Source organism: Poecilia reticulata, chromosome 10 (genome assembly GCF_904066995.2).
Source record: "Poecilia reticulata chromosome 10, P_reticulata-male-v2, whole genome shotgun sequence".
NCBI lineage: Eukaryota > Metazoa > Chordata > Actinopteri > Cyprinodontiformes > Poeciliidae > Poecilia > Poecilia reticulata.
Window position 1 is genome coordinate 17,070,348 of NC_088839.1, and position 23,708 is coordinate 17,094,055.

Consider the following 23,708-nt stretch of genomic DNA (forward strand, 5'->3'; position numbering starts at 1 on the left):
TATAATTTAACTGATTTCATTATGAATGCTCGCCTTCCACGATTACTGCTAAAAGCACAAAATGAGATTGATGAGACATAAAGTGACTATTCTGTATTACAACAAAGGAATTTTATGTTCCCCAGTTACTGGCTCACAGGTTTCCCCGATTTCTCCAAATGAGATTATCAGCTTTGCTTATGTCTCTGTCCCGGGTGCTGAAACTGACTGCTTCACTAGTCGTTGAAATTTATGAATAACCCACATATTTAACATGCCGTAAGACATTTAAATCAATGTTTTATCAATACCTTTTTATTAGATCATAGCATAGGATGTCATAATCTGATTTTAAAATAAAATAATAAGATTGAATTATTGGATTTTTGAATACTTCAAAAACGTTGATCAAGTTATTGGTGTTTTAACTTTGTCCTCACAAAAAAAAAACACCTCAACAAAAAACAAAGCAATGTGTGTTGTCTTTCATGATAATCGTGAAAAGATTTGTGTGATGGAATTAGAATTTAATTCATTGAAATACGGAGGCGACGTGGTAATGATCACTTAAGATTTTTTTTTCTCATTTACTGTTTCCACGTTTTTTCGTCACTGAAAACAAACGTGTATCATCACGTTCACTTGAAATGTGTTTGCATTTATATTTGCGCAGACCGATATAAAAAATTTCAACTACGAAAAACCAAATGGAATTTCAGATTCTATTTTGGAAAACTCACAGCGCTTCCTGCGTTACATCCACACGGGAATTATATACTTTTAAACATTTTACAATTGACCCTTTACGGTAATGATTCAAAATTAGGGTCCAATTTTACTTAAATGAGAATGCATTTATTTGACTGATTTAATAGTTTAAATGGAAACATTTTCTTTTCAAAACACAGGTCGTGATTTTGATAGCTTTTGTTGAGTTGTAATATGTTTAGCTATACTCAAGGTGTCACTAAAGACCAGTAACGCGTTGAACCCCGAAGATGTTTTGCACACAATCCACCATGAGGGCTGGGAAGTATTTCGTCTTTTTTCTCTAAAGCTGGAGCGAAACCCACTGAATGCTGAAATCGTAATCAAAAATACGTCATTACCAAAAACTTATCCGGATTATTTTATTGTCTGAAGATGGCGCATGAAATACGTTCTCCCGGGATCTATGGACTCCTCTTTGTCCTTTTTGTTGAACACTGCACACAGGGAGAACTGACGTATTCCGTTCAAGAGGAGCTGAAGCACGGATCTGTCATCGCAAATGTTGGCAGGGATTTAGGACTGGAATCGCAGGGAATCGATGCTCGTAAAGCCCGTGTAGAAATGGAACGAAGCGAGAAGGAGTACATCCGAGTTGACTCGAGAACCAGAGATTTATTGGTCGCCGGAAGAATAGATAGAGAGGAGCACTGTGGACAAAAGCCGACCTGTGTTCTTAAATTTGACCTGCTTTTAGAAAACCCCCTGGAACTGCATAGGTTGTCTCTTCAGGTTGAAGATATAAACGATAATTCTCCTGTGTTTCAAAAAGATACAGTGAAGCTGGAAATCAGCGAGTCTGCTGACAAAGGAGCCAGGTATCGCATTAATGCGGCGCACGATGCAGATATAGGCCAGAACGCCATTCAAAGCTACACCCTAGAACAAAACCCCCATTTTGTGTTTAACATTCAGACAACTAGTGCTGGCAGTAAATATGGAGAGCTAGTCTTAGATAAAGAGTTAGATCGAGAAAAGCAGCAAGAATTGAAATTATTGCTAACAGCTGTAGATGGTGGATCTCCGCAGAAATCAGGGACTGTAGTCATACATGTTACTGTGCTCGACGCTAATGATAACGCTCCTGTGTTTACCGAGGCTGTATACACAGCCAGTTTACCGGAAAACGCTCCTTTAAATACTCCAGTTATCACAGTCAGTGCATCAGATAAAGATGACGGTGTTAACGGCGAGGTGACGTATGAGTTTGGCCGACTGTCAGACAAATCAAGAAAGCTATTTTCACTTAATGAAAAAACAGGAGAAGTAATTGTAGCAGGTCAATTAGATTATGAAGAGGGATCGAAGTATGAACTGATGATTGAAGCTAAAGATGGTTATGGCCTGTCTTCAGAAGCTAAAGTGATTATTGACATTACTGATGTGAATGACAACGCCCCATTAATATATGTAAAATCCTTGTCAAACCCCATACCTGAGAATGTGTCACCTGGTACAGAGGTGGGCATCATTAATGTACAGGACAGAGACTCTGAGAATAATCGACAGGTCCGCTGCTCCATCCAGGAAAATGTTCCTTTTAAGTTTGTTCCTTCAATTAAAAACTATTATTCTCTTGTGACCACAGGACAACTGGACCGTGAACTAGTATCTGATTACAACATTACAATCACTGCCACTGATGAGGGCTCTCCACCTCTGTCCTCCTCTAAAACTATGCAGTTATCTGTAGCTGACATCAATGACAACCCACCTGTGTTTGAGGAACAGTCCTACAGCGCATATGTGAGTGAAAATAACAAACCTGGCTCAACTTTATGTACTCTTAGTGCTCGAGATCCTGACTGGAGACAAAACGGTACAGTGATTTATTCTCTGTTACCTGGTGAGGTGAATGGTGCCTCGGTGTCCTCCTATCTATCTGTTAACGGAGACACAGGAGTGATCCACGCTGTGAGGTCATTTGATTATGAACAGTTCAGGAGTTTTAAAGTCCAAGTGATGGCCAGAGACAATGGTTCTCCTCCTCTTAGCAGCAATGTCACAGTCAGTGTGTTCATATCGGATGTGAATGACAACTCTCCTCAGATTCTATACCCGGCTCCAGAGGGCAGCTCCTTCATGACTGAGTTAGTCCCCAAAGCTGCACATGGAGGGTCTCTGGTGTCCAAAGTGATAGCAGTGGACGCAGACTCTGGACAGAATGCCTGGCTTTCATATCATATAGTCAAATCCACAGATCCTGGACTTTTCAGTATTGATTTACACAGTGGAGAGATCAGGACACAGCGGGACATTTCCGAATCTGACAGCATGAAACAGAACCTGATTGTTGCAGTGAAAGATAATGGACAGCCCTCTCTGTCTGCCACGTGTTCCATTTATTTACTTATTTCTGATAACTTGGCTGAAGTGCCAGAACTGAAGGACATTTCTTACGATGAGAAGAACTCCAAGATAACCTCTTATCTGATAATTGCCCTAGTTTCTGTATCCACTTTCTTTCTTACTTTCATTATCATCATCCTTGGTGTGAGGTTTTGTCGGAGGAGAAAGCCCAGACTGTTGTTTGATGGAGCAGTTGCCATCCCAGGAGCTTATCTCCCTCCCAATTACTCAGATGTTGACGGCACAGGAACTTTACGCAGCACCTACAATTATGATGCCTACCTGACAACGGGATCTAGAACCAGTGACTTCAAGTTTGTATCATCCTACAATGACAACACGCTGCCTGCTGACCAGACTCTGAAGAAAAGTCCATCAGAGTTTGCTGATGTGTTTGGCAGCTGTGAAGTTTCTCCTGAGGTAGGAACCTGTCTGACGTACTGATATTTCTTCAGTCTTTGTCTTTGGAATATTCCATGCAATATCTTTTTTTTTTTACAAGTTTGATTTCATATCCAGGTATTTGCAGCCATCGAATGTTTTCTTTTAAATATTTGAAATCAGAAACACAGTAAAAGAAAGAAAAATGTATGACAGAAAAGTGCATTTAGTATGCATCTTCTCACAGGACTGACACCAATTTTAAAAGTCCAACAATAGTACTTGCTTTGCTTTTATCTTTAAATTATTGTACTATATCAGGTTTTGCTGTATCTTATGTTAAAAAAATCTTATGGAAACCCCATGTACACTTTTTGATTCATTTTCTTTGTAATGGTATTACAAAGATAATGCTATACTGCTCTTCCTTTAAACAGAGTCTATTTAAGTTGTACTTAATGAGATATGTTTTCAAATATCTTTAAAAATCTGTCTGTGGTCATGCTTGTATTAGCAATTAAATAAGGATTGGTTATTACTTTTTGTTTTTTGTTTTTTCCAAGTTATGAACAACACACACTAACATGACTGCTTTAATGATTTTTCTTAGAGAGACTTTAAAGAGTATCTAGAGACAAAAGTTTTTGTTGTGGAACTTATTAATGACGACCCATGAATTTTGTCTGTTTCACTTTATGTACACTTATGGGAAATCGTACACATTTCTATTGTATGATTTTAGCACTCACCATACTGATGAAGTGAATATCAGAAATTATTACGACTTCTTATTGCTTTCAAGAAAGGTTTCTGAAGCTCTGTCCATTGTTTTGCTTTTAAGAACGCTTAGAGGACGATTTATACTAAAGAAGAAAATATTTATTCAAAGGCACACTTTTATACTGAGAACAGTGCTGTTTCTTCCTTTTTCTCAAGGTGTCACTATTTGCCTTTCTATGAGAAGGCTCTTCTTCCCTCCCAGTGCTGTTTTAGATGTAAGCCTTACAATTCAATCTGCGCATCCAGATTGAGAAGCTCTCGAATTGCTTGTGTTTTTTTGCGTTATTTCTACCACTGTTTTTTCTTTGTGGAATATAACCAAAGGACCTTGTTATGTTTTAAACACATTTCCAAGCTAAAACAATGGAGCATCGAATTTTGTATCTCCTCTTTTTGTTCTCTTACCGAGTGAATGGAGACGTGAGCTACTCGGTGCAGGAGGAAGTGAAACGTGGATATTCTATTGGAAATATAGCGAAGGATTTGAACCTGGACGTGGGTAAATTGTCACTTAGGAATGCTCGCGTTGACGCTGCGGGGAATCGGAAGCGATATTGTGATATCAATAGAAGCACAGGTGATTTAATTATTTCCGACAGGATTGACCGAGAGGAGCTGTGTGGAGAACGATTGTCTTGTGTAATAAAACGCGAAATCGTGCTGGAGAACCCTCTGGAATTACATCCTTTCAGTCTGCATGTTCAAGATATTAATGATAATACACCGCAGTTTAACGAAGCGTCGTTTAAATTTGAAATTAGAGAGTCAGCAGTGAGGGGAGCTCGCTTTGTGATCGAGGAGGCGCACGATGCCGATGTAGGACAAAATTCAGTTCAGCAGTATAGCCTTGAGAAGAACGAAAATTTCATTCTGGCTACTAATGGAAACACAGTGGAGCTTGTTTTGGATAAGGAGCTTGATCGTGAAAAACAAAAGGAAATTAATTTACGCCTTACAGCTTTAGATGGCGGATCTCCTCAGAGATCAGGTTCTGTACTTATTCATGTAACCGTGCTAGATGCTAATGATAACGCCCCAGTGTTTAGCCAGGCCCTTTATGAAGCCAGTCTGCCTGAAAACTCTCCTATAGGTACTGTAGTGATAACAGTGAGCGCAACTGATGCAGATGAGGGAGTGAATGGAGATGTGACTTATGATTTTGGACATGTTTCAGAGAATGTAAAGAACGTTTTTGGCCTCGATCATAAGACAGGAGAATTAAAACTCATTAGTGAGATTGATTTTGAAATGGTTGCAACTTATGACCTACGCATTAAAGCAAAAGATGGCTTGGGATTGTCATCTTACACAAAAGTGACTGTACATGTCACCGATGTAAACGACAATTCGCCTGTTATCTATGTAAAGTCACTGGCAAACCCAATACCTGAAAATGTGTCTCCTGGCACAGAGGTGGGCATCATTAATGTACAGGATGTAGATTCTGATAACAGCCAAAATGTTCGCTGCTACATACAGCAAAATATGCCTTTTAAGTTGGTTCCTTCTATTAAAAACTATTATTCTTTAGTGACCACAGGACAACTGGACCGTGAACTAGTATCTGATTACAACATTACAATCATTGCCACTGATGAGGGCTCTCCACCTCTGTCCTCCTCTAAAACTATTCAGTTATCTGTAGCTGACATCAATGACAACCCACCTGTGTTTGAGGGACAGTCCTACAGCGCATATGTGAGTGAAAATAACAAACCTGGCTCCTCTTTATGTACTGTTTCTGCTAGAGATCCTGACTGGAGACAAAACGGTACAGTGGTTTATTCTCTGTCCCCTGGCGAGGTGAATGGTGCCTCAGTGTCCTCCTATCTATCTGTTAATGGAGACACAGGAGTGATCCACACTGTGAGGTCATTTGATTATGAACAGTTCAGGAGTTTTAAAGTCCAAGTGATGGCCAGAGACAATGGTTCTCCTCCTCTTAGCAGCAATGTCACAGTCAGTGTGTTCATTTCTGATGTGAATGACAACTCTCCTCAGATCCTGTACCCGGCATCAGAGGGCAGCTCCTTCATGACTGAGTTAGTCCCCAAAGCTGCACATGGAGGGTCTCTGGTGTCCAAAGTGATAGCAGTGGATGCAGACTCTGGACAGAATGCCTGGCTTTCATATCATATAGTCAAATCCACAGATCCTGGACTTTTCAGTATTGATTTACACAGTGGAGAGATCAGGACACAGCGGGACATTTCTGAATCTGACAGCATGAAACAGAACCTGATTATTGCAGTGAAAGATAATGGACAGCCCTCTCTGTCTACCACCTGTTCCATGTATTTACTTATTTCTGATAACTTGGCTGAAGTGCCAGAACTGAAAGACATTTCTTATGATGAGAAGAACTCCAAGTTGACCTCTTATCTGATTATCGCGCTGGTTTCTGTGTCCACTTTCTTTCTGACCTTCATCATCATCATCCTGGGTGTGAGGTTTTGTCATAGGAGAAAACCAAGACTGTTGTTTGATGGAGCAGTTGCCATCCCCGGAGCTTATCTTCCTCCAAATTACTCAGATGTTGACGGCACAGGAACTTTACGCAGCACCTACAATTATGATGCCTACCTGACAACAGGATCTAGAACCAGTGACTTTAAGTTTGTATCATCTTACAATGACAACACGCTGCCTGCTGACCAGACTCTGAAGAAAAGTCCATCAGACTTTGCTGATGTGTTTGGCGTCTGTGATGATTCCCCAGAGGTATGAATCTATAGATTTTTTTCCAGATTGAATCAATCCTTTTTTTATTTCTCGAAACTCTTTTATGTCTTCATTATGTTTTTTTTTTCATGTTTTTGAAGGTATTTCTGGATCAATCTACTCTTCCTAAAGTTCACATTGAAAATGCAGATTATACAAGTTGATGTTTAAGATTGAGTTTATTATTGCTTTTGGGATCTGATTTCTGAACAATACCCATAATTTTTTTTCCAAGTCCTATTGCAAATACTCGCCTATAGATTGACCATATAAAATGTACATTTAAAGCTTTCATTGCAAGAGATTCAAAGGAATTGTGTTTTTGTCTTGTTTTTGTTATCTTGTATTTGTGATGAATACTAAGCTCCATGATGCTATATATGTGAGATATTGATTGCTTATTTTTTGGGTCAGTTTGTTGTCTCATTGTTGCACTTCATTAAAAGCAGATGAAGCATGGTCTACTTTAAATCTTCTTAGAATGAGACTAGGGTGCTATTTTGTCTTTTTTCTGGTGTTATATTTTGCATACAGTTTAAAAGCTCATCCTAGGAATCCTCACTAACAAAGGATCTTTACTGTAAAATGCTTGCTCCTTTTAAGCCAGACTTTCTCTCATGCTTTCTTTTGATACATTTTCAAAGTAGGTTTTGAGGGGGTTTCTTTTATAGCTATGATTTTTCCTCACAAATCTTACAAATTTCTTTGTATTTCTTGATGTTTTTCTTATCATTCTCTTGCTTTTTGGTGAAAGGAACCAGAGCTTCTGTTTCTTCCTCTATCCTTGGTCCTGAAATCCACTTCATAAAAACTTCTGCTGATGTGGTCTAAAGTAATTTGTTTTCAGAATAATATTTGATGTGTGCTATTTAGATTTAATAGTTCATCGATGCCTGTGTTTGTAATAAATTAGGATTTAATTTAAGTGTTTCGTTGTTTATAATTCATAGGACCCTTATTTTTCGTTTGTGTTTAGGAGGCGTGGTGAAAGTTGCCTTGTGACCCTTTTCTTGTGATCATTGTCTTGACTTATTGCTGCATCATGAAAACAATATGTGGATGCTGTAGCATATTATGAGGAATGGATTGTTTTTTCTGTGGTCAAGCTGATATCTAACTAGCCTAAGTCCATTTTCCCAGAGTACATCCAACTCCCACAATTGTTTTTAACAGTTGTTTCTCTTGTTATTGCGCATAAACTTAACTTGGGATTCATCACTTCCAAAGAGCCTCCACCACTGCTTTTTCTTTTTCTTTTCTCTTTTTTTTAAGTTTACAGTAGTCTTTTACTTGGTGATAATGCAGTGTTTTAGTATTGCAAGTTTATGAACTGGTTAATTGAAAATTATATACAATCCAATGTGAGTTATAATATCTGATTCTGATTAAAAACAGAGAAAACCCTCTCACTTTACACAATACTTTCCCTATACCTTTTGAACATTTCTTTGTGATTTATTTTCCATTAATCCAGTAATTTACTGGTGTTACCTTACTAAAAGAGTAAATGGAAACATACAATACTACTTGAGTTACATGATAATATCTGTTTAAAAGTTAGAAAGTAATATTTTTTTTCAAAGTATAGTTTTAATTTACTAACTAGGTAACATGTTAGATTTTACATTTTAATTACATAATACTTTTTTTGCTTCAAGATTATGAACAGGAAAAAATGAAGCTGTACAAACACTGCATACGTTACATGGTGATAACCCTTTACAGTCTCCGAAGTTAAAACTTCTGTAATAGATCACTTTTACGTTATGGTCACTTACAGAGTAAAGGGAAAAGGAAGTGCATTAGGATACCGTGTGTTGGTGTTCCTGGATCAACCTTGATATATTTTTCATGTTTTTTTAAACGCAAATGTCTGATTCGAATTAATTTTAAATATTCTGAAAGGAAAATTGTTCCAAATATATGAACACAACTAGTAGGTTTTTTTTGCATTGCTTAAAGGCGAGTAATGTTGCTCAACTGAGCTCAAGATGTCGCTATATACCAGCCTAAAATAACATCATCCCTCCTTCCTTTGTTAACCTTCCGGATTTGAGCCTTTGAACTGTTCTACATTAACAAACAGGATCGCTGAATTGACGCATTTCGTCGTCTCGTGTCATCCGGTCATATTTAAGGAAGTAATACCTAAACCCATTGAGAACTAACATTTGAAAACGGGTTTAACAATGCTGATCTTTCCGTCACTGGTTAGCTTCTCTTTTTTTCTTCTGCACGTCGCGCATGGAGAACAGAGTTATTCCGTTCCAGAGGAGATGAAACGAGGATCAGTTATTGGAAATATCGCAAAGGATCTCGGGCTGCAGACAGGTGCGCTGTCCACCAGAAGAGCCCGCATTGACACCGAGGAGAGCGATAAACGTTACTGTGACATCAACGTGAGAAACGGAGCGCTGATGGTGACCGAGAGGATTGATCGTGAGGCCCTTTGTGTAAAAAAGGCTTCATGTATCTTAAAACAGGAGCTCGTTTTGGAGGATCCTCTGGAGCTGCATCGGATTAGCCTTCATATTCAAGATATTAATGATAATTCCCCAGTATTTAAGGAAGTAAAAATAGATTTAGAAATTCAGGAGTCGGCAGACAGGGGAGCTCGCTTTTTAATCGAGGAGGCGCACGATGCGGATGTAGGACAAAATTCAGTTCAGCAGTATAGCCTTGAGAAGAACGAACATTTTATTCTGGCTGCTAATGGAAACACAGTGGAGCTTGTTTTGGATAAGGAGCTTGATCGAGAAAAACAGAAAGAAATTAATATACTCCTTACAGCTTTAGATGGCGGATCTCCTCAGAGATCAGGTACAGTGGTCATACATGTAACTGTACTGGATGCTAATGATAACGCCCCAGTGTTTAGCCAGGCCGTTTATAAAGCCAGTCTGCCTGAAAACTCTCCTATAGGTACTGTAGTGATAACAGTGAGCGCAACTGATGCAGATGAGGGAGTGAATGGAGATGTGACTTATGATTTTGGACATGTTACTGACGAAGTGATGAAAATATTCAGTATTGATAGTAAAAAAGGGGAAATACGTGTAATGGATACTGTAGACTTCGAAGTTACCACATCATATGAAATACGCGTTAAAGCAAAAGATGGTCTGGGGTTATCATCTTATGCTCAGGTCATTATTTCTATCACTGATGTGAATGACAACGCCCCTGTTGTTAGTCTGAAAACACTGACCAATCAAATACCAGAAAACACCCCAGCTGGTACAGAGGTGGGCATCATTAACATTCAGGACAGAGACTCTGAGAATAATCGCCAGGTCCGCTGCTCCATCCAGGAAAATGTTCCTTTTAAGTTGGTTCCTTCTATTAAAAACTATTATTCTTTAGTGACCACAGGACAACTGGACCGTGAACTAGTTTCTGATTACAATATTACAATCATTGCCACTGATGAGGGCTATCCACCTCTGTCCTCCTCTAAAACTATTCAGTTATCTGTAGCTGACATCAATGACAACCCACCTGTGTTTGAGGAACAGTCCTACAGCGCATATGTGAGTGAAAATAACAAACCTGGATCCTCTTTATGTTCTGTTTCTGCTAGAGATCCTGACTGGAGACAAAACGGTACAGTGATTTATTCTCTCTTACCTTGTGAGGTGAACGGTGCCTCCGTGTCCTCCTATCTATCTGTTAACGGAGACACAGGAGTGATGCACGCTGTGAGGTCATTTGATTATGAACAGTTCAGGAGTTTTAAAGTTCAAGTGATGGCCAGAGACAATGGTTCTCCTCCTCTCAGCAGCAATGTGACCGTCAGTGTGTTCATATCTGATGTGAATGACAATTCTCCTCAGATATTGTATCCTACAGTGGAAGGCAGCTCCTTCATGACTGAGTTAGTCCCTAAAGCTGCACATGGAGGATCTCTGGTGTCCAAAGTGATAGCAGTGGACGCAGACTCTGGACAGAACGCCTGGCTGTCCTATCATATAGTCAAATCGACAGATCCTGGACTTTTCACTATTGATCTGCACAGTGGAGAGATCAGGACACAGCGGGACATTTCTGAATCTGACAGCATGAAACAGAACCTGATTGTTGCAGTGAAAGATAATGGACAGCCCTCTCTGTCTGCCACCTGTGCCATTTATTTGCTTATTTCTGATAACTTGGCTGAAGTGCCAGAACTGAAGGACATTTCTTATGATGAGAAGAACTCCAAGCTGACCTCTTATCTGATAATTGCGCTGGTTTCTGTGTCCACCTTCTTTCTGACCTTCATCATCATCATCTTGGGTGTGAGATTTTGTCGGAGGAGAAAGCCCAGACTGTTGTTTGATGGAGCAGTTGCCATCCCCGGAGCTTATCTTCCTCCAAATTATGCAGATGTTGACGGTACAGGAACTTTACGCAGCACATACAATTATGACGCCTACCTGACAACAGGATCTAGAACCAGTGACTTTAAGTTTGTATCATCCTACAACGACAACACGCTGCCTGCTGACCAGACTCTGAAGAAAAGTCCATCAGACTTTGCTGATATGTTTGGCGTCTGTGATGATTCCCCAGAGGTATGAATCTATAGATCTTTTTGGATTCAGTCACAATTCATTTTAGTTCATGAAACTCATTTTGCATTTATTATAAATTATTTAGAATGTTTTTATGTATGTGAAGGTATTTCATTCTCCATATTCTATTCTTGAAATCTACATACAACAAGCATTTTACACAAGTTCATGTTCGTTATTGAGTTTATGGCTGAGTTTAATATTGATTTTCGGATTCGATTTCTGAGCAATACCTATCATTTCATTAATCTAAACTTCTTTTGCAAATTAGTTTGTAGCGACCTGTAGATTTAGTGTGTAAAAGTTAAATTTTAGTCTATAGCTGAAAAGGACTCGAAGGGCATTGTATTTTGTTCTTCTCATCTTGCTGCTGTGACTAAGAAGTTCTATGATGCAGTATATGTGAGAACTTTTATGCGTTTATTTTTTGGGTGAGTTTGTTGTTTCTTTTTTGTAATTTATACGAGCAGATGAAACATGCTCTCCTCTAAACCATTAATTTGAAGTAAGACAGTGGTGCTATTTTCTCCTTTTTAATGTTGTCATATGTCTGTTTTGCATAATGTTTCAACACTTGAGCTTGCAATCATTAGTTATAAAGAAAGATCACTGTAAAATGCTTGCTCCTTTCAAGCCAGACTTTATCTCATGTTTACTTTTCAATGTAAGTTTTGCGGTGATTTTTTCTTCTTCTTCTATGTTCTTGATTTTTGACACAAACTTTACACATTTCTTTATGTTTCTTGCTTATTTTCTACTTATATTCTTGCTTTTCATGAACGGAATCAGAGTTTCTGTTTCTTTCTCTATCCTTGGTCCTGGAATCCTCTTCATGAAGGCCTCTGCAATTGTATGTTATAAAGTAATTTGTTTTCAGGATAATATTTGCTGTTTTGTTTGGATTCTTTAGCTCATTCATGTCTGTGTTTGTTATACATGAGGTTTTAATATAAATATTTCAGTCTTTATGATGCAAAGGGCCCTTATTTTTAATTTGCTTTTAGGGGGGTGGTTAAAGTTGTCGTGTGAACCTTTCCTTTTGGTCATTGTCTTTATTTCTTGCTGCATGCTAACAGGAACCCATATGCTGCAGTGAATGGATTGTGTTTGTTCTGAGGTCAGGCTGATGTCTATGTTGCATAAATCCATTTTCTCAGAGTACATCCAACTCACACAAATGTATTTTAACAGTTGTTTCTCTGGTTATTCTGCATATATTCTGCAATTACTGCTTGAATTTTAAGCTTGGCATTCACCTCTTTCAAATATTGACCACTGTGTTTTTGTGTGTGTGTGTGTTTAGCTTACCTTAGTCTCGGTCTCATGTCCTGTTTGTATGTAGATTTGCTGTGGCTGGCTCTATTCTGAAAGTAATGCTTGTGATGAATCAAGTGCTATAAATTTTACGACTGAATTTCTGTCAGTAAACAGCTAATTTGTATTTGGCTTATGATGGTAGATTTATTTTACTTAAATCCATACTTACACATATTCTCAGACCAAATGGGGAAATTCTATTGCTCTACATTCTTGGAAAGTTCAGGTATAGATATTTTTTTAAAAGGTTGACATTCACTCTTATGTTTCACCTGAACAAACCTTTTTTCCGTCAGCCACCTCAGAAAAACTTTCAAAATTTGTAGGAGTTTTCTGTCCAAAAGACGAATTCAGAGTGAGTTACATGGTAATAATTATAAAAAAAAATATTAATAAAAATAAATAAGTAAATATGAAAATGACTGGTTTTCTTTTACACTAGAAATTCCTCCAGCTTACTGGGCAAAATTGTGTGGCTTAACTTTTGATAATACAGTCTTCTATTATTGCTAGTTTATGAACTGGTTAAATGAAAATGATATACAATTTAATGTCAGTTACACTAAATTGTCAGTTGAAATTCTGAGAGAAAGAAATTCTTATTTTACAGTATGGTTTCTCTATATTTTTTGTTATTTACTATGCAATACTGCAGTAAGTTACTGGTGATACTTTACGGGCAGGATAAATAGAAACATGCACTGCTACTTGAGTGACATGGTGATAACTGTTTGCAATTCCAGAAGTTAAAATTTCTCTTAGTCTGCTTGAATTTAATAGTAACACTTACCTGACAGTTTGTACAAAAAATTAGTAAGTGTTTGATTTGAAAAAACAACAACTGAGTTTTGCTTGTTTTTTTCGCGACTTTGACTGCCTTAAAACTCGCAAAAAAGGTGTGCTGTGTTATGATTATGACGATGATGATGATTCTATTATTATTATTATTATTATTATTATTATTATTATTATTATTATTATTATTATTATTATTATTATTATTATTATGTCCACGCCTGAAATCAAGTTCTAATGGCGGTAATATATTACTTTGCGTCATGTTCTCTTGCAAAGTAATGATAGAAGGAAATGCATTAGGATGCAGTGTGTTGGTGTTCCTGGATTCAGCTTGATACAATTGTCATGTTTATTGAACTCCATTATCTGATTCGAAGTCATTTTCGAATATATAAATTAAAAATGGTTTAAAGTTTTGAAACAAAACCATTTTGTCAGTTCGAATTTTTTGCATAGATTAAAGGCGAGTAATGTTGTGCCACTGAGCTCAAGATGTCGCTATATACCAGCCTAAAATAACGTCATCCCTCTTTCCTTTGTTAATTTCCCGGATTTGCGCATTAGAACTGTTCTACATTAACAAACAGGATCGCTGAATTGACGCATTTCGTCGTTTCATGTCATCCGGTCATATTTAAGGAACTACTGCCTTAATCAATTGAGAACTAACATTTAAAAAAGGGTTTAATAATGCTGATCTTTCCGTCGCTGGTTAGCTTCTCTTTTTTTCTTCTGCACGTCGCGCATGGAGAACAGAGTTATTCCGTTCCAGAGGAGATGAAACGAGGATCAGTTATTGGAAATATCGCAAAGGATCTCGGGCTGCAGACAGGTGCGCTGTCCACCAGAAGAGCCCGCATTGACACCGAGGAGAGCGATAAACGTTACTGTGACATCAACGTGAGAAACGGAGCGCTGATGGTGACCGAGAGGATTGATCGTGAGGCCCTTTGTGAGAAAAAGGCTTCATGTATCTTAAAACAGGAGCTCGTTTTGGAGGATCCTCTGGAGCTGCATCGGATTAGCCTTCATATTCAAGATATTAATGATAACTCGCCAGTATTTAAAGATGTACAAATAAACTTAGAAATTCGGGAGTCGGCAGTGAGGGGAGCTCGCTTTGTGATCGAGGAGGCGCACGATGCGGATGTAGGACAAAATTCAGTTCAGCAGTATAGCCTTGAGAAGAACGAAAATTTTATTCTGGCTGCTAATGGAAACACAGTGGAGCTTGTTTTGGATAAGGAGCTTGATCGAGAAAAACAGAAAGAAATTAATATACTCCTTACAGCTTTAGATGGCGGATCTCCTCAGAGATCAGGTACAGTGGTTATACATGTAACTGTACTAGATGCTAATGATAACGCCCCAGTGTTTAGCCAGGCCGTTTATAAAGTCAGTCTGCCTGAAAACTCTCCTATAGGTACTGTAGTGATAACAGTGAGTGCAACTGATGCAGATGAGGGAGTGAATGGAGATGTGACTTATGATTTTGGACATGTTACTGACGAAGTGATGAAAATATTCAGCATTGACAGTAAAAAAGGGGAAATACGTGTAATGGATACTGTAGATTTTGAAATCAAAACATCATATGAAATACGTATTAAAGCAAAGGATGGTCTCGGGCTATCATCTTATGCTCAGGTCATTATTTCTATAACTGATGTGAATGACAACGCCCCTGTAGTTAGTCTGAAATCACTGACCAATCAAATACCAGAAAATACTCCAGCTGGTACAGAGGTGGGCATCATTAATGTGCAGGACAGAGACTCTGAGAATAACCGACAGGTCCGCTGCTCCATCCAGGAAAATGTGCCTTTTAAGTTGGTTCCTTCAATTAAAAACTATTATTCTTTGGTGACCACAGGACAACTGGACCGTGAAATAGTTTCTGATTACAACCTTACAATCATTGCCACTGATGAGGGCTCTCCACCTCTGTCCTCCTCTAAAACTATTCAGTTATCTGTAGCTGACATCAATGACAACCCACCTGTGTTTGAGGAACAGTCCTACAGCGCATATGTGAGTGAAAATAACAAACCTGGATCCTCTTTATGTACTGTTTCTGCTAGAGATCCTGACTGGAGACAAAACGGTACAGTCATTTATTCTCTGTTACCTGGTGAGGTGAACGGTGCCTCCGTGTCCTCCTATCTATCTGTTAACGGAGACACAGGAGTGATGCACGCTGTGAGGTCATTTGATTATGAACAGTTCAGGAGTTTTAAAGTCCAAGTGATGGCCAGAGACAATGGTTCTCCTCCACTAAGCAGCAATGTGACCGTCAATTTGTTCATATCTGATGTAAATGACAACTCTCCTCAGATCCTGTATCCAGCACCAGAGGGCACAGCTCCTTCATGACCGAGTTAGTCCCCAAAACTGCACATGGAGGGTCTCTGGTGTCCAAAGTGATAGCAGTGGACTCAGACTCTGGACAGAATGCCTGGCTTTCATATCATATAGTCAAAGCCACAGATCCTGGACTTTTCAGTATTGATCTGCACAGTGGAGAGATCAGGACACAGCGGGACATTTCTGAATCTGACAGCATGAAACAGAACCTGATTGTTGCAGTGAAAGATAATGGACAGCCCTCTCTGTCTGCCACCTGTTCCATGTATTTACTTATTTCTGATAACTTGGCTGAAGTGCCAGAACTGAAAGACATTTCTTATGATGAGAAGAACTCCAAGCTGACCTCTTATCTGATCATTGCGCTGGTTTCTGTGTCCACCTTCTTTCTGACCTTCATCATCATCATCCTGGGTGTGAGGTTTTGTCGCAGAAGAAAGCCCAGACTGTTGTTTGATGGAGCAGTAGCCATCCCTGGAGCTTATCTACCTCCTAATTACGCAGATGTTGACGGCACAGGGACTATACGAAGCACCTACAATTATGATGCCTACCTGACAACAGGATCTAGAACCAGTGACTTTAAGTTTGTATCATCTTACAATGACAACACGCTGCCTGCTGACCAGACTCTGAAGAAAAGTCCAACAGACTTTGCTGATGTGTTTGGAGTCTGTGATGATTCCCCAGAGGTATGAATCTATTGATCTTTTTGGATTCAGTCACAGCTCGTTTTATTTCATGAAACTCATTTTGTATTCATTATAAATAAATTTTTGTGTGTTCATGTACATGAAGGTATTTCAGAGCCCTCATCCTTTTCTTAATGTCTACATACAAAGCATTTTTGACATGTTCATGGTCTTGATTGAGTTTAGTATTGATATTTTGATGTGATTTCTGAACGACATTTTTTAGGTTTTCAGGTGGTTTCTTCTTCTTTGCTAGGTGTGATTTTGCACTCAAGTCTCGCCTTTTTATTGTATTCTTATTTTCCATTTTTATTATTATGCTATTTTTCATTAATGGTTCCACTGCTTGTGCTTCTTTGACTCCTTTCTTTCTCTGTCCTTGGTACTGAAATTCACTTTAGAAAGAGTTTTGCAATTGTGTGGTCTAAAGTAGTTTGTTTTCAGGGCAATATTTGTTTTATACTAATTAGCTTTATTGGATCATAAATGCTTATGTTTATTTAACAGGAGAATTTGATTTAAGTATTTTTAAGTTTTTGCAATTTCCCATATTAATTGTATCTTCAAAAGAATTCTGAGCTACTTTTTTCTAAAATAATTTTATTATTTTTATTATTTTGTTGGGGTTTTTTTTCAGTTTCTGCTCACCTTTAATGTACCCTCCTCTCTTACGTCTCCAATTATATATTTTTTTTGCATTTGCTTTTGGTGTACTTGGCATTTTGCAAAAATCTGGATATCATATCGATTGTAATTTTGCTTTTTTATTTAAGTATTTGTGGGTTTTTGTCACACATTTCAGTTTCTACTCGGAAATTTTGAGTTTTGCTTCAGGTCTTTGAATATTAATCTTATCTTTAGAAAGTCAACAATAATATTGCAGATTACATCATTCATATTCCACAGAAATCATAATTGTGCTCACAGACAACTACTTTAATACGTTTTTAAAACTTTTAAATCCTGGATAATATTGTCTTAAAGAAACATAACATTCCAGAACAGCCAGAAAATCAGTCGCAGAAGACTCTTGTTATGTATTGTCTTTTAGGTGAGGCGGCTAAAGTTGGTTTGTGGCTCTAACTTTTGGTTGTTGTTCTGTCTTCTTGCCGTGTCAGGGATAAACAGGTTTCTGTTGCTTAACATGAGGAATGGATTGTGTTTTTTCTGTAGTCTGGCTGATGTCCCCAGAGTTCATCAAACTCCCACATATTTCTCTTTTGTTCTTTTGCATATATCTGCAACTGCTAGGAAATGTCAACCTGGCGTCATCACTTACAAACATCCCTCACTGTGAATTTCATGTTTTTCTGATTATTATTATGGTAACCCAGTCTCAGCCTCATGTCTCATGTTATGGCTTGCTGTTTTTTGGAAGGATTGCTTTTGATGATTGTAGGGTTATAGGGTATTTTTACTGATGAAGTTCTTTATATGTGAGCGAGTTATGTTCTCTGTCAGTAAACAATTCATTTGTAAATGGCTTATAATTCATTCATATTATAAGCCAATGTATATAATACATTCATTTAAACATATTGTCAGTCAATATGGACAAGTTCTATTACTCTACTTTTTTAGAAAATTGTGGTACAGCTTTTTTGTCGTGATCCGTGTTTCTATGTGTTTATTTTTGAGTTTCTGTGTGATCCTGTTCCCTGTTAGTCCTGTCTTTGCGTCTTTCCCCGTTGATTGTCTCCCAGGTGTGTCTCGTTCCCGTGATTGCCCCGTGTGTATTTAGTCTCACCTGTTGTCTGTGTTCTTCGTCGGGTCCTTGTCTATTGATGTCGTCTGTCTCCGTGGCTGCCAGTTTTCCTCGTGCCGTTCCCCGCTGTTCCTTGTTGTTGGAGTTTCATCATTAAACGTATTATTTCACTACATCCTGGGTCAAGCTGCGTCCACTTCCTCACCACAACCTACAAGCTCATGACATTTTTAAAAATAAACATTTAAATTACAAGGTACACCTGGACAAGCCTTTATTCATCAGGCATGTCTGCCTTAACCCAATCCAGTTTGTGTTTAACCGGAAGAGACGCACCTAAAAAAAAAAAAAAAAACTAACATTTGTAAGTTTTCTACCCAACAGACTTCAGTGAGAGTTACATGATAAGAACTGTTAAAAATATATAAAGCTGTCTTTACTTTACAAGGACTTCTTTACTGGTTAATATTTTGTATTTTACTTGGTAAACATGCAGATATTTATTATTTCTCATTTAGGAACTGGTTAACTGAAAAGAACATACAAAGCATTTTGAGTTACATGGAATATCTGTTTAAAATCTCAGAAAATACGGGCCTTCTTTTGCAGTGTGATTTCCCTATATTTACTGGATAATTTGTTGGGTTTTACTTTGTAATAATGCAGTATTTTTCTGGTGCTATTTTATGAACAGGGTAAATACAAATGTACCATCCTGCATGAATTATATGGCAATATGTCTGTTTTAACTCTAGAAAAACAACTTTCTTTTGCAGTACAGTTTCCCTTCACTAACTGGGTAACATGTAGGTTTTAATTTGTAATTATGCAGTACTTTACTATTACTAGTTGCATGAACAGTTTAGAAAAACACCTGTAAAATCCTTAATTTATATCGTAACGATTGTTTAAAATATCAGACGTTAAAGCTTTTTTCACTTGCAGAGTAAAGGGAGATGTAAGTGCATTGGGATGCAGGGTATTTCAGACGAAGTTTAATGGATTCGTCATGTTTATTAAAAGGAAAATTGTTTAACGTTTTAAAACAAAAACATTTTGTCAGTTCGAATATTTTGCATTGTTTAAAGGCGAGTAATGTTGCTCAACTGAGCTCAAGATGTCGCTATATACCAGCCTAAACTAACATCATCCCACCTTCCTTTGTTAACTTCCCGGATTTGCGCCCTGGAGCTGTTCTGCATGAAAAACCAGACGTGATGAATTGACGCATTTCGTCGTTTCATGTCATCCGGTCATATTAAAGGAACTACTACCTAAATCAATTGAGAACTAACATTTCAGAAAGGGTTTAATAATGCTGATCTTTCCGTCACTGGTTAGCTTCTCTTTTTTTCTTCTGCACGTCGCGCATGGAGAACAGAGTTATTCCGTTCCAGAGGAGATGAAACGAGGATCAGTTATTGGAAATATCGCAAAGGATCTCGGGCTGCAGACAGGTGCGCTGTCCACCAGAAGAGCCCGCATTGACACCGAGGAGAGCGATAAACGTTACTGTGACATCAACGTGAGAAACGGAGCGCTGATGGTGACCGAGAGGATTGATCGTGAGGCCCTTTGTGAGAAAAAGACTTCATGTATCTTAAAACAGGAGCTCGTTTTGGAGGATCCTCTGGAGCTGCATCGGATTAGCCTTCATATTCAAGATATTAATGATAATTCCCCAGTATTTAAGGATGTAAAAATAGATTTAGAAATTCAGGAATCAGCAGTGAAGGGAGCGCGTTTTTTAATCGAGGAGGCGCACGATGCGGATGTAGGACAAAATTCAGTTCAGCAGTATAGCCTTGAGAAGAACGAACATTTTATTCTGGCTGCTAATGGAAACACAGTGGAGCTTGTTTTGGATAAGGAGCTTGATCGAGAAAAACAGAAAGAAATTAATATTCTCCTTACAGCTTTAGATGGCGGATCTCCTCAGAGATCAGGTACAGTGGTCATACATGTAACTGTACTGGATGCTAATGATAACGCCCCAGTGTTTAGCCAGGCCATTTATAAAGCCAGTCTGCCTGAAAACTCTCCTATAGGTACTGTAGTGATAACAGTGAGCGCAACTGATGCAGATGAGGGAGTGAATGGAGATGTGACTTATGAATTTGGGCATGTTACTGACGAAGTGATGAAAATATTCAGCATTGATAATAAAGTAGGTGGAATACGTGTAATGGATACTGTAGACTATGAAGTTAAAGCGTCATATGAAATACGCGTTAAAGCAAAAGATGGTCTGGGGTTTTCATCTTATGCTCAGGTCATTATTTCGATCACTGATGTGAATGACAACGCCCCTGTTGTTAGTCTGAAATCACTGACTAATCAAATACCAGAAAACACTCCAGCTGGTACAGAGGTGGGCATCATTAATGTGCAGGACAGAGACTCTGAGAATAACCGACAGGTCCGCTGCTCCATCCAGGAAAACGTGCCTTTTAAGTTGGTTCCTTCTATTAAAAACTATTATTCTCTCATGACAACAGGGCAGCTGGACCGAGAACTAGTATCTGATTACAACATTACAATTATTGCCACTGATGAGGGCTCTCCACCTCTTTCCTCCTCTAAAACTTTTCAGCTATCTGTAGCTGACATCAATGACAACCCACCTGTGTTTGAGGAACAATCCTACAGCGCATATGTGAGTGAAAATAACAAACCTGGTTCCACTTTATGTACTGTTTCTGCTAGAGATCCTGACTGGAGACAAAACGGTACAGTGATTTATTCTCTGTTACCTGGTGAGGTGAATGGTGCCTCGGTGTCCTCCTATCTATCTGTTAACGGAGACACAGGAGTGATCCATGCTGTGAGGTCATTTGATTATGAACAGTTCAGGAGTTTTAAAGTCCAAGTGATGGCCAGAGACAATGGTTCTCCTCCTCTGAGCAGCAACGTGACTGTCAGTGTGTTCATATCAGATGTAAATGACAACTCTCCTCAGATTTTGTATCCCGCCGTGGAAGGCAGCTCCTTCATGACCGAGTTAGTCCCTAAAGCTGCACAGGGAGGGTCTCTGGTGTCCAAAGTGATAGCAGTGGACGCAGACTCTGGACAGAACGCCTGGCTGTCCTATCACATAGTCAAAGCCACGGATCCTGGACTTTTCAGTATTGATCTGCACAGTGGAGAGATCAGGACACAGCGGGACATTTCTGAATCTGACAGCATGAAACAGAACCTGATGGTTTCAGTGAAAGATAATGGACAGCCCTCTCTGTCTGCAACCTGTGTCATCTATTTACTTATTTCTGATAACTTGGCTGAAATACCAGAACTAAAAGACATTTCTTATGATGAGAAGAACTCCAAACTGACCTCTTATCTGATCATCGCGTTGGTTTCTGTATCCACCTTCTTTCTGACCTTCATCATCATCATCCTTGGTGTGAGGTTTTGTCGGAGGAGAAAGCCCAGACTGTTGTTTGATGGAGCAGTAGCCATTCCTGGAGCTTATCTTCCTCCCAATTACTCAGATGTTGACGGTACAGGAACTTTACGCAGCACCTACAATTATGATGCCTACCTGACAACGGGATCTAGAACCAGTGACTTTAAGTTTGTATCTTCTTACAATGACAATACGCTGCCTGCTGACCAGACTCTGAAGAAAAGTCCGACAGATTTTGCCGATGTGTTGGGAGTCTGTGATGATTCCCCAGAGGTATGAATCTTTTAAGTATTCATAATTATAGCCTGCAGTCTAAGAAAGACTGTAAATACACTTACCCACCACATACTTTCCCTTCACACTCTCCTTATTCCAATCTCACCCTTTATTGTTTAAGTGTACCTTAATGTCAACACATTTCTTTCTTAATTTTAGTTAATGCACTCATATTTATTGACACTGAACAAGGGGTGGGCAAACTTGGTCCTCGAGGGCCGGTATCCTGCAACTCTTTGATGTTTCCCTGCTCCAACACACTTGAATCCAATAGCTTAATCAATGCCTAATTGCAGTCAAGTTCTCCAGAGTCTTGCTAACGATCTCAGGCTCAAGTGTGTTGAAATAGAGATACATCTAAAAGTTGCAGGAGACCGGCCCTCGAGGCCTGGAGTTGCCCACCCCTGCACTGAACTGTAGTCTTCAAAATATTGTAACATTTATTTCAGTCTTTCATTTGTCTATGTTCAGCACCTTTCTTTATTTTCAGTCACAATTTAACTTTGGTTGTAAAATAACGTTTTCCATATCCATTATTTCAGTTGTAATTTAAAAGTAATTTCTTTTCCCTACATGTACAAACAAATGAAACAACTCTTCTGATACATTTCACAGAAAAAAAATAAAATTGTTCTCATTTACTCTGTATTCCATTAGTTTTTTTTTTATTCCATAAGACTCTTTTTGTCAATTATAGATATTATTTTAAAATTTGTTATGTTTGTGAAGGTATTCTATGACCAGCCTTCTTTTCTCAAAGACATTCAAAATTCAGATTGTGCCAGTTCATCTTTACGACTGAGTGTGTGATTGAATTTTAAAACACTTTAAGCCTAAAATCAAGATCAAGCTTCTAAATAATACTATCACCATTACCTTTATAATTCTAAAATTATTTTGCAAATCACTTAGTACACAACTGAATGATGCTAAAAATAGATTAATTCAGAAGACTCAAAGATCAATGTCAGTCTTCTTGGATAACAGGTTAGAAGACGCTGAATCTGTGAGAAAAGGATTGTGTTAATTCGTCAGACACACTTTTTGTTTCTTTTTTGTATTCCATCAGAGCAGATCAAACAGGCTCACATGTAAATCATTTTATTTGAGTGAAACTATTTTCTTTTATTTTTGTTTTCATCTTATATGTATATTTCTCTTAGAGTTCAATAGCTCATGCTTAGATTCATTGCCAACATAGGAACTTAGAAATAAAGTGCTTGTTCCTTTTAGTTTAGTTTAGTTTAGTTTAGTTTAGTTTAGTTTAGTTTAGTTTAGTTTAGTTTAGTTTAGTTTAGTTTAGTTTAGTTTAGTGTTTCTATCATTCTTACTTTCAAACCATGCTTTGAGCCTTTTTTGTCTTCTTTGATTGCCGTGATTTTTCTGATTGTTGTGACAGAGTTTGACTGAGTCATATTTTATATTTAGGTGTTTTTCAGTGGTCACATTAGATTTTTAAAAAAGTTTTTGAAAGTATAGTTGTTTTGTTCTGATATTGTGGCTGCACAGAAATGTACTATATTCTAAGCGTAATGATTACCTTTTGCTCTTCACATTCTTTGAACTGTAAGGTACAGCCGTGTTTGAAAGATATACATTTACTTTAAAATTATTAGCCT

At 38.2% G+C, this 23,708-nt stretch overlaps 2 protein-coding genes across 12 annotated transcripts in view; both read left to right on the top strand.

Annotated features, from left to right (window-relative positions):
• LOC103471737 (protocadherin gamma-C5-like) overlaps positions 1-23,708 on the top strand; it is a 256,760-nt gene that overhangs the window by 40,111 nt on the left and 192,941 nt on the right. Inside the window, exon 1 of one of the 11 annotated variants that reach the window (XM_081611475.1) lies at positions 978-3,516. The exons of 9 other annotated variants lie outside the window; for them this stretch is intronic. In XM_081611475.1, coding sequence (XP_081467601.1) covers positions 1,123-3,516 — 2,394 coding nt within the window. In that variant the 5' untranslated portion in view covers positions 978-1,122. Of the gene's footprint in view, positions 1-977; positions 3,517-9,047; positions 11,532-23,708 lie in introns of those variants that run through there. One more of the 11 variants, XM_081611488.1, reaches the window with a different exon arrangement.
• On the top strand, positions 13,990-16,112 carry LOC145553057 (protocadherin gamma-A11-like). Its single transcript, XM_081611495.1, has one exon. It carries the CDS (start codon positions 14,337-14,339, stop codon positions 16,017-16,019), a length of 1,683 nt encoding a protein of 560 aa, XP_081467621.1. The 5' UTR covers positions 13,990-14,336; the 3' UTR covers positions 16,020-16,112.